The 18,500-nt window shown below is 43.7% G+C and overlaps 1 protein-coding gene across 1 annotated transcript in view; it reads left to right on the forward strand.

Moving 5' to 3' along the window:
- The window catches only part of FBXO3 (F-box protein 3), a 344,255-nt gene extending 326,789 nt beyond the window's left edge, over positions 1 to 17,466 (forward strand). Inside the window, exons 10-11 of the mRNA XM_078783944.1 lie at positions 16,686 to 16,827; positions 17,463 to 17,466. Of these exons, the coding sequence (XP_078640070.1) occupies positions 16,686 to 16,827; positions 17,463 to 17,466 (146 nt within the window). The remainder of the gene's footprint in view (positions 1 to 16,685; positions 16,828 to 17,462) is intronic.
- Positions 17,467 to 18,500: the final 1,034 nt, after the last annotated feature.

Raw genomic sequence — 18,500 nt, forward strand, 5'->3', positions numbered from 1 at the left:
TTGCATTCGAGTCCTTTTGTTTGATACTTGGCAAAAAAAAATAAAAAAAATTGCAAGTATGTTGAATTGTTGATCACTCCGGTGTGTGTGTGTGTGTGTGTGTGTGTGTGTGTGTGTGTGTGTGTGTGTGTGTGTGTGTGTGTGTGTGTGTGTGTGTGTGTGTGTGTGTGTGTGTGTGTGTGTGTGTGTGTGTGTGTGTGTGTGTGTGTGTGTGTGTGTGTGTGTGTGTGTGTGTGTGTGTGTGTGTCCGCTCACTTATACTTGCCTTCAGGTCACAATTTTAAACCGATCTTAACGAAACTTCACCAAATGGTAGAGTTCGTGGTCCGACAAAATCCTATATATTTTTTGGGTCAAAAGGTCAACATAGGCCATAGGTCAACATAGGCCAAAGGTCAACCACTTCTTTTTCAAATTTCTAAACTCCTCAATTTACATCCGATTCACTTGAAATTTGAATAGGATATACATATCGGCGAGCTGAATTCAACCACCAACTATTTTTGAGATCAGCTTAGGCCAAAAGGTCAACATAGGCCAAAGATCAACCACTTATTTCAAATTTCTAAAAGCCTCAATTTTCAACCGATTGACTTGAAATTTGAATTGGATTTTCATATCAGCTAACTGAATTCGACCACCAATTATTTGTGAGGTCAAAAAGATGCTCTACTGAGTGCCATTCTGCTTTGTTCACTTTTGCCAAGTGTCGCTCTATGAGTGATTTTTCATTTGTTTGTCTGTCTTTGTCCACACAGAATAAACATGCTTTTCTCTGCAACCATTGGTCCGATTGACAGGAAATTTTCACCATAAGTGCACCTCCTGTAGAATTTTTTAAATGATAATTATGACGTCATAGGTCACGTGGTACGGGCGCCATAATGGAAAAACTTTGCTCCTCTATATCTCCGAAAGTGCTGCGTATGAAAAATTGAGACATGGCTCATTGTAAAGAACTCTCCATGGGGAATAACTTATGGTAATGATGATGTCACAGATTGCCTCCATTATGACGTCATAATTCGACAAGTACAAAACTTTGTCCGATCAGGATGAAAATTCTTGAACGTCATTTATGGATAAATTTGTGGAGATAAAGAAAAAATGATGTCATCAGTCACGTGGTTCGGCCGCCATATTTTTTTTAACACAGCCTTAAAAACAACTAAAAAACCCTTTTCTCCAAAATGGCTGAACAGATTGAGGCGAAACATTACATGCATGATCGCATACCCATAACAAACAAAAGGTTCTGCGATCATGACGTCATAGGTCACATGGTTTGGCGGCTATCATTTTTTTGAAGAATATACCTTTGAAAAGCCACTTCTCCAGAATGGCTGAACAGATTGAATGGAAACTTCACACATATGTTCCCCATGCCTTGCATATACCATGCTGTCCTTGAATAATTAATATGTCACATGGTTTGGTGGCCATGTTGGATTGAACAAAAATCTTTAGAAAAATGATATCTCTTGAACCGCTTCATTTATCGATGTGGAACTTCAAAGTAATGTAGTAGTTGTAAAGTGGAACACATGTTTAATATTATTGGTCGTAAGATCTGGTAGCCAGAAGTTGTTATTGTTTGAATAAGAAGAACCTCTACTTATTATCTTCTCCAGCCATGTGAGTTTTCAATATATCTATGAATTACGTACTGTTTGAAGTCAGTGGCATCCTGTCTATTAATTATGTACGTCTATTTATTATGTACGATCGGAATGTACCTTTCAACACTTTGGACCACTGAGACCCATTGGACCTTTAAAGAACCTTTAAGACCACCAAAGACCCTTAAGACCACCAATATCCCAAAATACCCTGAAGACCCTTAAATACCATGAAGAACCAGAGGACCCCGAGAACCCAAAAAGATACAAAATATCCTGAAAACTCCAAAGACCCAAAAGACCACGAGGACTCAAAACACCCCAATGGCCCCAATGACCCAAAAGAGCCATAGGACCCTGATGACCCAAAATACTCAGAGGATGCCAAAGACCCCGGGGACTCAAAAGACCCTGAGGACAGCCTCATTAAAAAAAGATAAAAAATAATACAATATTGAATTCAGTTTTATAAAGAGGATGTCATGTGTCACGGCTGTCTGATGAAAGTGGGGTTGTACAAAATAATGAAAGACTGTACAAAAGCACCCCACAAAATACACCACACAAATGCGTCCTGGCGAGGGTCTGCAATCTCTGATTGCTCTTTCTTGTTATTCTTGTAATACTTTTTGACCAAGTAGGAGAAAATCTTTGTGTACTTGACAGCACTTCTCCAAAACGATACCCTGCACACTCTGCTTTAACTTGCACATGTTAGCGTCACCATTGGGAGAGCTTGGTTGAATATGTAAATGTGGAATAGATGATTGCATTCTCGTTTCATTTGATTCATCTGGCAAGCGAGTAATTAAAATATAATCGGAGCTAATGAAGTCATGTTAGCAAGATGAGGGGCCAAAGTTCATCTGTTTTTTTTTTGATGTACTACTTGTTAACATTTGTGACTGTCTTATGTTATGTGTTCTCAACCAGAGCTCATCGAGGCTGTTAACAAATGATGCATTTTGTTTACCGGCATCACGGATGCCCATAGCTGTTCTCATTTATTGTACAAGCTCTTTAGCAAGCCTTGTACAATATATAGAAAAGAAAAATAGAGACAAACAATATTTTCACAAACGATGTGTCACTCCGAAAATCAAGATGGTGGCGAGTGAGGTAACAAAGATGCTGGAGCAGCAAATATTTGTGAAATTTCTGTTCAATGTAAATGTCAAACCTGATGACATTTATTTGGTTGGCTGCAAATTGTAGTGATGATTGCCTGTCAAAGACGTCCTTAATAAAGAGCACCGCAGAGCCAAGATATTGTTTGTCGAACGAGGCTGGGAAGAATGACGTCCCACACCGGTTACGTATGGTACACGTCTTAAGTATACAGAAGGCATGCACAAGGTTCTGCTATGATTTATTATGACAAGTGTGTGTCCAGGGTCGGTGAGTACCTTGAAAAAGTAAAGTTTTGCAAGTACGGTGTCATTTTTGTAACATGCAAAGGAGCTTGGTTATGAGAATAAACGAAAGTGCAGGCCAAAGTTGAAAGACCATCGTACTAGTCAGCATCTGATATAATGGTAGCACTGACAGTACACATGACATATCGTGTATCGTGACATAAGGTCCAAATGTTAATCACATTTTAGTTCCTTGTTGGAAAAGCTGATCGACATAAAATCAGTTTTTTTCTGATTTCAAAATTTCGAACCAATTAGCCCGTGTTGCATTGCTTCCCTAAAATCATGTGCTAGTTGCCCTTTAAATTCTCCACCTGATGTGTATATTTTTAGCTGTTGCTCGTTATATCCGAGGCTCTGAGGTGAGGTTACTCACAAGGTGATGTGCAACAATTAGGCACAGCACATGGAAAAGAAGCCCCTTTCTGAGCCTATTGGGTTTTACGGGTGCATTTTAACCAGAATCGTCCCGCACCTTTTCTCATGAGCATGTCACGTTCAGATAGATTCCTGCTTGGAGTCATGAGGTCTCTCGTGAAATGAAAAATGATGTTGAGGTTCTTAACTGAAACACTGCATATGCTGCTATGGTCGCTACCCTGCTTTGCGTCCTTGAGGTTTAATACGTTGGTGGGGTGGTTTGGCAGGGAGGGAGTCTAAACTTACTTGTATGTCATTAACCCTTGACACTTGAAGATGCAGTTGCGTTATAGTGACTTTCACACGATCGTGGTGTTGTTGACTTGGTGATTGAATTGCCTAGCTGAGTTGGGTAGCACGCGTTGGCTACAGAAGGCTTTGGCTTTGCATATGTTACAATGATAGCTCTGCCAGTATGCTACAGGGAGGGAGAAAAAGTACAAATGTCCTCCAGAGATCAAAACAAATTGATATGCAACTAGTGGTGATGAGATGATAGGTTTTTTTTTTTTGTCGAAAACTCCCTCTATCTTGGCTTTCAACTTTGTTGTTGTTTCCCTCCTCTCTCAACTGTTCTTTTTGTCCTGATGTGTTGTGTCGTAATATGAGTGAGCTCTTACACGAGCCTCGACTTTGTATACAAAAAAAAACAAAAACAAAAACCACACCCTCTTGCACTCCTTTGCTTCACCAGTAGAACATGATCCTTAATTGACAAGATAGCATGATTTAGTTGTTGTATCAAAATTGATGATTCATGTTTCTTGAGTAATATGAAAAGTTTTGGGTGACACGATGCAACTGCGAAGCCAGCAATGTATTTATCAATTTATTACTCCGATCGACGTTTTATTATGGTAACTCGTTTTCTTGTGCAGAAGAAACCTGATTACTAACTAGGTGATGCTAAAGGACTCATGCTCGATAATTATGCCAGATATATGAGGGATTTGTTACCTACAATCTGCACCATGCTTGATGACATGAAGCTGGCTTTCCTACTGCATATGTCAAAAAGGCGTTTAGGTGCTTATGTGCTAACTTTGAAAACTCAGAAACTATTTCCATAAAGCTGTGAGTTTATACAAAATGGAATTTAGGTTTAACTTAATAATATAGGCTAAATGGGTTAATTAGTTTTACTATTTTCAGGATTGTTATGTTACTTTACCCATTGTAGCTTTGAATTATACATATATATGTATATATCGATACTTACATGCATACACAATACACATACATACATACATTCATACATACATACATACATACATACATACATACATCCTAGCCACAGATTAGGTGAGAGCTGATTGGTTATTCCCTCCATTCACATGTGAGAGATGTGGGTGGGTCTTTGTTTATTATTTGTATGTATATATATATATACACAAAGAATTAAGTTAAGCACCCCAACACAACGAATTAAGGTAAGCACCCCCTAATATATATTCTTTGTGTATATGTATACATTGGCATATATTCTACGGTATGTGAGATCAAATAATGATTGGTATGACATTAGCAATTATCCATTGATGAAATGCAGATGAGTGCACTCATCTGTGACGCCCATCGCTCGTGCAGCACGATCACGTGGGTCCTACACACGTTATTGACGCAAAGATCGCTAGAGGTCTTCTCAGAACAATGACTGTACGTTAGAAAACATAAACGTCATCCACACTGTCCGTGATGGACCTATAGCTCCATACTTAAATTGAGGTGAAAATATGCCTAAAATTCCCAAAAAATTTCACCTTAAATTATTCAGAATAAAATATTGAAAACGGCATGATTGTTATGTTTTTATGTGACCATAATATCACTTCTCCAGAAAATATAGCAATATCATGGGTATATTACACTGTTTTGACGACAACAAACTTGTAACGTGCGAGGTTGTAAAAAAACGGGGGGGGGGGGTGCTTAACTTAATTCTTTGTGTATATATATATGTATGGTGGTGCACAAACCCTGGGCACATTTTGAAGAACGATACCTGCAACAAACAACTAAGTTTATTGTTGTTATTTGGTGCAAAACAAAACATGATTACTCTTAAATGGATGTGACCGCTTCAACACGCACAGGCATCACGTGATACGCAACAGGGTGAGGTACGTCACATGGTATGGATCGGGGTGAGCTTCGCTCACTGTGCTGCACGCGTTTGTCTTTCCATTAGTTCAGTTCATTGTGAATTAGATGCCCTAATATGTTGGATTTATGAATTTAATAGACGATTTATGACGCCGGCGACAAGATTTGATAAATGCATTTGGGATATTATCAAATCCTGTCGCCGGAAATCCAACTACAACAACAACCGTCCAACCACACCTTCACACACGGTGGCACTTCCATACATACAACACGCTGCCGAAACCACAAGCCGCATTCCACGTGAATACAACATCAACATCATCCACAAACCACAAACATCCTTACGAGCACAGCTGTCAAAGCCAAAAGACCAGGTGAACAAATTTGATAGAAATAATGTCATCCACAACACACAATGTGAAGATTGTGAAGCCAATTATGTGGGCCAAACGTCCAAACACTTAACCACAAGGCTAATTCAACACCAACGTGCTGTAAGACGACAAGACAGGTTATCATTGGTTGCGACACACACACACACACACACACACACACACACACACACACACACACCAACTCACATTCTCATGGAATCAGACCACGATCCTCGGCACAGGATCTTTGAGAATGAACCGCGAGATTGTCGAGGTCTGGTACTCTGAGAAAAGCTCCATCAACCGACACATCGACTTACACCCCACATACATAAAAGTACGCAATCAATTACAACATCAAAAACGGCAGAGTCATTTGAATGCAGGGACGCCCTGTGATTGGCAAGCACTTGGACCAATCCATGACGTGAACCGGCCCCAATGGAACTTAAAGCCTAGGTCACACATAGGCGGATTTGTCGGCGACTACTGGCGACTGAAAAAATCGCCACCACCCGCCGACAATCGTAATGAAACCGTAATGGACGGTCGCCTGTAGTCGTGGTTATCCTCCCCAGGTCGGCTGCAGTCGGCAAGAGCCGCAAAGGGGCAAAATAATTTTTAAAATGTTTAAAAACGGCGCGCTCAGTCGCAATCGAAAAAAATCCGCCATGCTGTCGCGATGGAACCGCCATGCTGTCGTCGGTATCCGTAATAAGACCGTAAAGCGGCCGCAACCCAGTCGCTCATAGTCTTCCGCAATCGCCCCAGCATCGCCCCACCAGCCAGCACAGGCAGAGATGCGAATGCCATACGGCCTTCCTGCGGCATCTTCCCGACTACGGGCCGACACTGTTGCGGCTGCGTATCGACTGCAGAAGAACTGCCACGTCTCCCCTGCGGCTATGGGAGACTGACGACGACAGCAGTAGGACTAGTGGCGGCCGAGTTACGGCCATTGGCGACAGAGATACGACTGCCTGGCGACTGCATTACGACATACCACGATTCCATGGCAAGACAGGATGGTGTGAGGGTCTCCGTGGAGTGAGGTCCTGTGGTGCCGACAAGGATATGGCTTTATTGTTTGGACTTGGGACTTTTGGGAACTTTATTTTTGGGACTTTGGTCCTTTGGAAACTTTATTTATGGGACTTGGGACCAGTGGAAATAATTTGTTGGACTTTATTTCCATTCTCTCTCCCTGCAGAAAAGTTTGATTATTACATTACAATGATACATCTTTATTAACTTTCTTATTGTACATCAAACATCTTCATGCTTCATGTCATACATCATTGAAATGAATAAAGTGAAATGTAAAATAGAGAAATAAAGATTTAAAAAGTTGTGTGAATCGTCTCCAATCGCCGGCGGTCTTATTGCAGTCTTGCGGACGTCGGAGTAAACCGCCACCCGGCCCCAATGCAGTCGCCGTGATCCGCCATCGGTCGTAATCTAGCCGCCAGACTGTCGCCACGCTGCCGCCGTGCATCCGCAATGCAGTCGTCGTCGATCTTCAACAGTCGCCATCCCACTCGGGGCGTCGTCGCAATGTGGCCGCCTGCAGTCGCCATACTGCCGCCTGACCATATTTGACCGCCCGAAATCGCCAGTGGTCGCCGAAAAATCTTGATCGCCGGCAGTCGCCAATAGTCGCCAAAATATCCGCCTATGTGTGACCTAGGCATAACGGTTATCACCACTCAACTCCTCTGAGGAAGAGAACTACAGACTTGGCATTTAATATGGAATATTATTTTTGGGGGGTGAACTTACTTTACAAACTTAGAACCAAATATTTTTTTTGGCGGGTGAACTTACTTTTCAAGATGACTTAGAACCAAAAGTTCATTGGAATTATGTTGAAATTATTCTAGATTTTGTTAATGTGACCTTTAAAAGAAACAAAAACCACATTTGACATTTCGAAACAAATAAATTGATCCTTGAAAGTGATGTAAACTGATATCGAACTCAATTCATGGACAGTACTGTGTTAAACTTCTGTGCGTTTTCCAGAAGTATCTCTTTATTTTGCACATTAGCCAAATTTTTTTTTTACAAAAACAAAAGTTAAATTACGACTGGGATTACGGACAGTAAAATTACAGTTCAGTACTTCGTGTAACCCCCACGAGCATTCAGGAGAGCACGTACACGTTGAGGCATGCTGTTCACGAGATTTGCCAAGGTTTGGACAGGAATCGCTTGCCATGCAGTGACGATAGCCTGCTGCAATTCACGCACAGAGGTCGGCTACTGGTCCAAGTGGTCGATTTGACGAGTTGATTCTGCCCACAAGTTCTCTATCGGATTCATATCCGGGGACATGGCAGGCCACTCCATATGCTGTACATCACGGTCAGCAAGAAAGTGTTGGATCATGCGAGCACGATGAGGCCGTGCATTGTCATCTTGGAAGACAAAGTTTCCTCAAAAGGCTGCACGAGCAAATGGAAGCAATGTTTCTTCCAGAATGGCCCTGTACTTGAACTGGTTCAGGTTTCCATTCAGAACAACCAGGTCAGTTTTTCCCCCTGCATGAAAAGCAGCCCAAACGGTCACCCCACCACCTCCAGCTTGGACTCTTGGCACTATACAATCTTTGTTGTAGGCTTCATGCACTTGTCTGAGCACTCGGACGCGGCCATCTTGACGATAGACCAGAAATCTAGACTCGTCACTGAAGATCACGTGATTCCAGTGTCCTGGCTGCCATTGACGGTGCTCTCTGGCCCACTGCAATCGGGGCTGGCGGTGTTGTATGGTCAGGCGTGGCTTTCTCAGGGGACGCCTGGCACGATAGCCTGCTTGAACCAGTCGTTGGTTGACTAGCCTTCTGGATACAGGCACATTTGTCAGTTGCTGCCACTCAGCCCTAAGCCGATTAGCTGACTTGGTACGGCCATTGCGGACTAACCAGTGCAGCTGGCGATCATCCCTCCTTGTGGTTCTGTGGGGACGTCCTGGCCTCGGTATTGGAGTAGGGACACCCCTCTGAGCATTTCGTTTCAGGATCTTTGACACCTGACCTTGAGTGATGCCATACTGCCGAGCAATAGCACGCTGTTTCATGCCGTGATTTCGTAAAGCCACCACTCCATGACAAACAGCATTGTCGAGTTGACGGACCATCTCCAGAGGAAGCGGCAATAACTTTTGGAGACGTGCAGCAGTTGTTTTCCACTAACACAGAACGCAACAACCCTGGTATACCCGACTGTGAAGCCAATCATCAAATGCACCTGTCCGTACATTTTGCCACGCCACCTGTGATATAATCCTGTTGTTGACTTCTTGCTGCGACAGCCAATCAGTGACATGGTTCTTTTAACAAATAAATCACCGAAGTGTAAAAGAAACTCACCAGATTGATATACTGAGTTAAGAAAGTAAACCCAAGTCAAGAAAAAAAAATATTCCATATTAAATGCCAAGTCTGTAGTTTGTTCTTGAAACGTCAGGCTATTAATAAAGAATTTTAAATTATTTTACTGCTCAGTGTGCTATCATTTACAATATATAACATGTCTGAAGATCCCGTTAAAACAGGAACCTCAGCGCCGAGTTAGACTCGGGAGATTGGCCGAACGATCTTTTATTATTCATTTTACTGTGTTTGTTTAATGAATTCCAACTTTATTGTTCACCAAGGAGCTTCAATTGGACCTAATTAATGGCCGCACATGGACACGTAAGCAGATAGGTGAAAGACGTTTGTTACCTTGTAAAGGATTTTTTTTATCAGGGAAAAGGGTGACAAGGCGCTATAAATTAACAAAACGCAATGAACCATGTGAGTCAAATGAACATAAAGAGGTAAATGGGAATATTCAAACTTGTATGCAGTATGAATTGTAATAAAACAATTCCTAACCAACTCGGCGCTTCAGATCACACTCATGCAACAAAACAATTGGAGGTGAGACTTCCCTTAACTGGTGCGTAAGGCTCAACATAGATCACTTCGGGGACCAGGTGTGGGACGATATCGCTCTGAAGCCAAAACGAGCACGATGAAGATGGTCCTTGGTGTGGAATGCCAGTGATGATCCACCAGGCCCCTCTGTCATTTAAGCAAGGCCTCAAAACACACAGACCGTACTACACTTACAATGGTCTAGCTATGTATCCCCTGCCCTCTTCCACGTAACAATATATATATATATATATATATATATTGTCGTGTTTCTGGCGATTAAGATATTTACCAGGAAACAGATTAGCCGAGCAAGCTTCAACTCCGAGGCGACGATCAAATGCCGACTTTATACACGCGGGGGAAGAAAGGGAGAAGGGGAAACTGAAGAGCTTACCTGTTGTCCGCTGGCAGTTCCCGACCCTGTAGAAAATAACTCAAACAAAAACGGATTTAGAAATGTACAAAAATAACAAAAGGGTTTATTAAAAGAAATTCCGAAAACAAGAAAACGCGACGGTAAACTAAATTCCTAAACGGGACGTCCCCCCACACCAGACTTAAAACACAGACTAAGGATTAAAATTAACTGGAAAATAAAAACGTGTGGTTTATCGTGCACTTAGCTCTGATCAGCTTGGGCTGATCTCGCCAGGAATCGCCAAGGCCCTGGAGGTCCGTGCGTGGAAACACGCCCAGTAGGCCTCGATGCGCCCTTGTTCACTCGGCCTCGATGCGCCCTTGTTCACTAGGCCTCGTCACGCTGCAGCGGCAAGCCGCGCTCGTCCACACGGAGAACCGCAGTTCCCGGGCTGCGGCTCTTCCTGCTGCCTCTGCACGTCTCCCGATGGCGTCTCTGAACACGGTCAGTCCGATCGCTTCCTGGAGCCCGTCGTCCATGCACAATCGTCCGCGAGGTCCAGAACATGAGCAGGCACAAGAGCGAGAAGAAGATGAAGGCAAGAGAGCAAGAGGGAAAATGCCGGTTAGAGAGTTCTTTTAACATCCCGCTCTGACGTCATCGGCCCTTTTCTTCCAATCTCCGCAGGCCAACACCACAGGCCCAGCCCCCCACCAATCAGCGTGCAGTCCGCCTTCTGACATCGGTCGTGCCTTGCCAATCAGCGTGATGCTTCCTATTCGCCCTTCCCTCTACCAATCAGTGAGTTGATTCTTACCTCGGCCTTCCTGTTGGTCAACTCCCGCCCAATCACTGCCCTTCTGGGCGTGGCTCTCGGCCTGCCTGAGCTATGTGTGTCTGCCAGGCGGGTTTGTCAACCCGAGTGCTTGATGCCTGGCTTCCGGTTGTTTAGTGTAGTTTAATGGCAATTCTAACTAGTGTCTGTGGTGCGGTGCCAAAATGGACAAAGGATAAATCGCCAAGGGAACGACGTACAAGGGATAATTTACCCTTATTCCCTAAGCTAGTTAACATGCCCCACCCCCTCACGACGGGGACAAATATACACTTAATCCGACATCCGGGCTAACAAGTACTTATTACATGGTGGTTTCTACACGACAATCGGAGCAGGCTACCGATACAAATCTACCTTGTCTAAGTCATCACTACCCCACCGACATAACAATATAAACAACCTTCAAAGGTGAATTCTTTGTCAGGACTCAAACCAATTCCATTATATTATTTATGTTCCTTATGCAGAATGAAAGTCGATATACAAAGGTTTCACGGTCATCAAATCAATGTTAAAACGAAATATAATGCCCCTCTTATAACCGACCATCGTTGGGTGTGTTGGAGGATCGGAGCTATGTTCAAAGGTGTATTCTCTACATAGCTTTGTTTTCTTCAATTATTTATTTTCCATAAACAATGCAGTGAAAGGAGAGACGTTTACTTAGCAAATATTACATCTCTATCCAAAAAAATAACCAAAGCATGCATGCCTTGAAGAAACACAAAGACATCAGATTCTTCGCCATGAGACTGAGATTCCGGAAAAGAATACGTCAACACAATAAAGAGATACAGCAGACTGACAGAGAAACGTTTGAAGAGATGTCATTAGAATAAAGAGAGACAACAGACTGCACGCAACATGAGACCCAGGAAAAACCGACTTCAAACAAGGAAATGAGGCCATTTGCCCCAACATTGCCGTGGTGCAATCCCGTGTTGTTTTTTGCTACAGTTTTAAACATCGATCTTCTTGATGGGTTACTAAAGTCTAAATAATCCGATCTTGATCGGGTGACCGAACATGTATCGAACTAGAACAGCACTCGGTAGAGCACGTACCTCCACCAGGCCGAACAGTTTACGTTTTGCATCCACTGATTTGTCGGATCTGGATGCGACATGAACCAAAATCGAATCGGCTTGTTCTTGTCACCTGAACAACTCATCCAACAACCTTCGTCCGAATCCGTCCACAACAAACATACAGACAGACAGGGCTGAAAACATTAGCTACATCCACCTTCGGTGGCGGAGGTACACATCCTAGAATGTAATGGTAATTAGCTACCTGAAACGTAATGCTCGGCTTCCAACCCGATGAATAAAAGCCAACAAATATGCCAGCAACACTGCAAGTGAATAGACACGAGGACCCAGCCAACACCTTAAGTGCATTTAGAGCTTTCTGTGCCACCCGGATTAATGAACGCAATGCTTCATGGGTGCAAATTGCTCTTCCCTGATGGCGATGACGAATCTTGTGCTGGCAGCCCATCCTCGTGCTAAATGTACCTGCTCTGCCAAGAGTTTTCTATAGATGAAGAAAAAGGAAAGTGGAGGCGTCTGTCTAATGCACAGGCTAAATGGGCCGGACGATGCAGCAAACTATGCTTCACTCTATTAATTTAGCCTGTGTGCAGCATTAGCAGATGTTCATGTTTTCACTGTGAAATGAACCTTTTTGTTTGGTCCCATCTGTAATGTCAACTTTTTTTTCTTACAATCTGTTTGCACTTCACTTTAGTGACTTTTGTCTGGAAACGGCTCAAACTGCAATTGGCAGTTCTTCATCACGGTGAAGAGCAATTTTTTTTTTTTTTTTAATGTTTTTGTATACTGAATCGAGGCTCGTGAAAGAGCTGACATTTATTTCACAAACAAATCAACCAGACAAACAAAATATATAAAAAGAGGGAGCGGAAGACAAGAGAAGGGGAAGCACACAAACACTTGAGGGCACACAACATTTAAGAGCAGGGAGATGTGTGGGAGGGAGAGGGCTTGGGGGGAGGGGGGTGGCAGAAGTATCAAACACAAGGACACCAAGGACTTCCAGGACAGAAGTTGGTATTTCAAAAAAGTGGAATTGGGGTGAAATTCGCGGGGATAGAAAAGATCAATGTTTTGGATGGGGGAAGATAAGAGATGGTGGTGAACAGCTGCTTTAAAGACCTGGAGGGTGGAGTGGGATTGAAGAGAGTGAGCGAGTTTGTTCCAGAGGCGGGAGAAAAGAGGAATGAAGGAGTGAAGGTGAGCAGAGAGTCTTGATTTTGGCAGTTTAACCATAAGAGGGTTGCAGGCAGATCTTGTGCGACCTGTAGGAATATTTGGGGGACAGAGCCCAGAGAGAGCTGGGGGGGGGGGGGGCGGCAAGGCCAGAGAGGAGTCGGTAGAAGACGGAAAGACCACCAACCTGCCTGCGGTGAGTGAGTGAGAGGCCCTTGGAGTTAGCTTCATCGCGGGAGACATTTGTGTAAATATGTTGTGTAATGTTACCAAGAAGGGCATCCATTGCCTCAAACAGGGAACCATGATTGTCATGGGGCCCGCAAGGCCAACCCCCGCTCTAGCGGGGAAAATGGCCTTAAAACGATCATTCATTCATTGTTACCAAGAAGCTTGATATTTCAAATTTGGCAGAGAACACAAAGTAACAAATGGTGCTGTGGGTTGGCATTCTTTTTATTTTAATATTCAATTATTTAAAGCTGTTTCGATGTGGGGAGGGGGATTCGACATTATCTTAACTCACGGAAAAGTTAAAAAGAGTGATTCGGAGGTTAATCAGTTGTTTTTGTTTGGTTGAATCTGCAGCTGCTGCTTCCACTTTATCAGAGCTAGGTTTTCCGAACCAGATCTGTTGTGTTTCTCTGTTATACATATGTATATATATATATATATATGAATGATCGTTTTAAGGCCATTTTTCCCCGCTAGAGCGAGGGTTAGCCTTGCGGGCCCCATGACAATCATGGTTCCCTGTTTGAGGCAATGTTTTTTTATGACCGGATGCCCTTCCTGACGCCAACCCTTGGTCACGCTCTTACAATGCGCAGGGATACGGTGTACCTATTCTAAACCGGGGTGCACACCGGGATCATTCATCCCAGCAAGCTGGTACTCAATTTGCCGACCTCGGAAGGATGACAGGCTGAGTCAACCCCCCTGGCGTTAATTCAGCGATCGACCGGGATTCGAACCCAGGATCCTAGGATCCCAAGCCGGCACCCTAACCGCTAAGCCAACGCCAGGCTTAATATATATATTTTATATATATATATATATATGTTATACTATTATATTTTTGTCCGTGTTGCTGTTTGTGTTTTCCTCCAATTTTCTGTGTTAAATTGTACCTTGTGCTTTATTGTTGAATTTGTTTTTGTGTCATTCAAGGCCTACTCCTTAGATAGCCGCTGTGAAAAATGTCTTTTGAGGTTGTGTTTCTCGTTCAGCTTCTGCCTTGTCAAATATCGTACTTTCCACCTCATCCACGTTATCAGATTATCCCCTCCTTGCTTTAGAAAAAAACCATATATATATATATTTAACCAAAGAAGCACATTGACCCAATCACATGACGCTGACATCATGTGCATAAATTATACCAACACATCACCTCCAAACTAGGAGGCATCCGCGTGGTACTCAAGTCCTTGCAGACTGAGATTAAAGCTATATGGTCACAAATAGACAAAGGCAGAGATGTCGATCTCGATTTCGCCAGTGCTGCCTCAGGCCTGCAGGCAACAGGTAACCACCATGATGCCAGCAACTCCTCTAGCGTTTTCATTATTATGTCATAATTCGACAAGTACAACGCGTAGTCCGATCAGTTTGAATTTTCTTGAGCGTGATCGACTTTACAATTATATTGCCAATGGTGTTTCAACATGTCCCGAAAGCACCGCCAGGAAAAGCTCACCCAGCCAGGCAGTGCTGGGTATCCAATTCCCCCCCCGTCGCCCCCTTTTCATTACCCCGTCCGGGCAGTGCCAGGTAGCCCCAGCTAGTGCACCATATTCTATAGAGCGTTGGTGCTGCCAAAGCAGTCTCTTGACAACGGTAATGCTGGGTGGTTTGTTGTCTTCCCAGCAGTCAGTCAGGGCAGGAATTTGTCCTTTTCTTCAGGGTGCCGGCAAATAACTCGGCCACTCTTCTTGAAAGACACCATGGGATGTTTCAACGTCCACCAACAATCGGAGCTGGCAAATGGGTCTTCCGGTTTAACATCCCTCTGACAGGCGCTGGACAAAATAATGCATCGCCCTGCAGACGAAACACTAGGCTGACAGTTTTAATAACTGGGTCGACATTAATTCCCAGGCGAGACAGCTCAAAGGCGAGTGCAAAAAATCTTCTGAGCCACCGTGCCAGCCCCACCACATCAGAACGGGATGTACTAATCGCAATTTTCAAAAAGGAATGTAATGCACTTCCTCGGGGATAAAAAGGCAGCACCAAATATAGCAATCGCTTTGGGTAACGCTTCAGCACACCATTTCGGAGGAAGCTCCGGATACTCCACATGTTGGTCTCTCCGATGCTTTCTGCACGATGTTCCATGAACACCAATTGGTGGTCGAAACGTCAGGCAGGAACCTTAAGGTTAGGTTATCACCAAATATAGCAATCGCTTTGGGTAAGGCTTCAGCACACCATTTCGGAGGAAGCTCCGGGTACTCCACATGTTGGTCTCTCCGACGCTTTCTGCACGGTGTTCCATGAACACCAATTGGTGGTCGAAACGTCAGGCAGGAACCTTAAGGTTAGGTTATCACCAAATATATCAATCGCTTTGGGTAAGGCTTCAGCACACCATTTCGGAGGAAGCTCCGGGTACTCCACATGTTGGTCTCTCCGACGCTTTCTGCACGGTGTTCCATGAACACCAATTGGTGGTCGAAACGTCAGGCAGGAACCTTAAGGTTAGGTTATCACCAAATATATCAATCGCTTTGGGTAAGGCTTCAGCACACCATTTCGGAGGAAGCTCCGGATACTCCACATGTTGGTCTCTCCGACGCTTTCTGCACGGTGTTCCATGAACACCAATTGGTGGTCGAAACGTCAGGCAGGAACCTTAAGGTTAGGTTATCACCAAATATATCAATCGCTTTGGGTAAGGCTTCAGCACACCATTTCGGAGGAAGCTCCGGATACTCCACATGTTGGTCTCTCCGACGCTTTCTGCACGGTGTTCCATGAACACCAATTGGTGGTCGAAACGTCAGGCAGGAACCTTAAGGTTAGGTTGTCGCCAAAGAAGGTGATGCCTTTCTATCCTTGGGCAACAAGTTCTTTGTAGCTTGGAAAACGATATAGTAGTAGCAAAGCACCCCTGGGCATGTTTTTGTTTTTTTCACCAGGTTGTTTTTTTAGGTCTTCCACTCCACCAGTGAGGAATGGCATCCTAATATCAACATTCTATTTAAAACGTTATCCCACGATGAAACCTCAAATAACCATAATGGGCATTGGGCAGCGCATGTGCATGTGCAAGGATGGTTTTTTTGCATTTTTTAAATTATAGTCCAGGAAGCTAAGCCCGCATGATAATTAGATACAAAAATAAATTGGCCTTTTGTGCATGTATCACTTTGTGAAACGTCTAATGTTTTACAGACGTTCAGATATATAGACATCCGAGCTCGAGTAAAAGGGGAAAAACGAACATCAGAGGGAACGGCAATTTGAATTTCAAACCAAGGCTTTTGATGTACGTTATCATCGCAAGGAGGTGTTCATCTGGAACCAAGATAGAAATGTATGTCCAACAGGTTTACTATATTTTTATATATATATATATATATATATATATGTTGCAGTTGTGGTGTGACGGGAGCCAAATCGTTAAATGCCACGAGGCCTACATTGTGGTTATTTTCATCGTCGAGATGTTTTAATATTCGGCTCATCCTGCGTATTTCCTCATTAGATTCCACACATGTTGTAAACATTCCCACATGAAACTCGTACTTGTCTGACACTTTCCCACGTGAGGCTCGACACGTGGATGCAACGACATGGGATGGTAATGGAAATTCTCACGAGAGCAAGAGTGATTTTATATATTTTTTGTTCGAGTTTCGGAGAGATACCTGGGGGTGCGTTCCACCGTTTAACCTGTGCTCCAGATTTCCTTTCTCATAATTGACTGCAGGGTCTCACAATGTCCGCTAACCTTCCTCGTTGCATTGTCGTCACGCTTACTTTTGTAAATCCGCTTGTCCATATTTTGGAGTTTGTGGTATTAACCTCCAATATGGTGCGTTTGAAAAGGGGAACAAGGAAGGGCAGATTTGACACTGGCCTGTTATACCAAACACGAAACATCTTCTGTTGGCCTGGAGTATTTTCCGTTATCTCGTTGAATCCTCTTGCTTCTTCGCCCTCTTCTAGGTGAGTACCCGATTCTCCGGCCGGGTTCTGTTTACGAATACACCAGCTGCACCACCTTCTTCACCACAACCGGCCACATGGAGGGATTCTACACGTTTCATCATTTGGATAAAGATTCTACTCCATTCCACGTCACTATTCCACGCTTCGATATGTCTTGCCCACCTTGCCATGCCTCTCAACAACAACAACAACAACAACAACAACAACAGGTAACAACAGCTGCCTTGCCTCATCTTGTGTTGCTTCCTTTTCCTGCTCACTCACCCCTACTAATCTCACGCCACCCCCGCACCCTTTCCCCACAACCCTTCCATACCCTGTCCTCCCTTTTCCAATCATTCCCACTTCCCTGATTTCCCTAACACAGTAGCTTTTTACCCTCGCCAGAGGAGAGGGTATCGCATTTGGTTCCGTTTGTTTGTCTGTTTGTCCGCACAGAATGTGCAAATGTAGGCCACAAATGCCACCTAGTGGAACTCAGTAGTATACGTCTTTTTTTTTCAACCAAGTAACTCTTTAAGGTATGCACAATTAGAATGTGAGTACGTCTATAAAATACATACGATAAAATCAAACAAAACTAGTCCTGGCGATGGTCTGCAACCATTGACTGCTCTTTCTCGTTTGTTGTTGCATTAATTAGTTGATGTCCTTTTCATGGGACCTGTACATATGTTGCATGGATCGAACGGAAACAACTTTTGAAGTCGTTTTTCTCCGCTAAGGAAATGACTGTGAGGGCTCGGTTTGACGCAAGTGTTAGACTGTTAGAGGGACAGAAGCAGCGCAGCATTCGGTTTCCCCAAGCACATGACCGCTGAGATCGGTACTCTGTTTCTGGTATTCATTTTCTGTCCGGGCAAAGAAATTGTCACTCAGCCAAAAATTACCAGCTGAGATCATTAACTCATCGATAGGAATCTTTCTTCAGCTCATTATTGGCAGGCCCAGAATAACCAGCTTTCATCTGGCTGCACACGACCACGCAGGGATACACATAGGTCATAGGAGATCCTTGGTAGAGAATCAAAATGG

Source organism: Myxine glutinosa, chromosome 8 (assembly GCF_964187855.1).
Source record: "Myxine glutinosa chromosome 8, kmMyxGlut1.1, whole genome shotgun sequence".
In the NCBI taxonomy this organism is placed as follows: Eukaryota; Metazoa; Chordata; class Myxini; order Myxiniformes; family Myxinidae; genus Myxine; species Myxine glutinosa.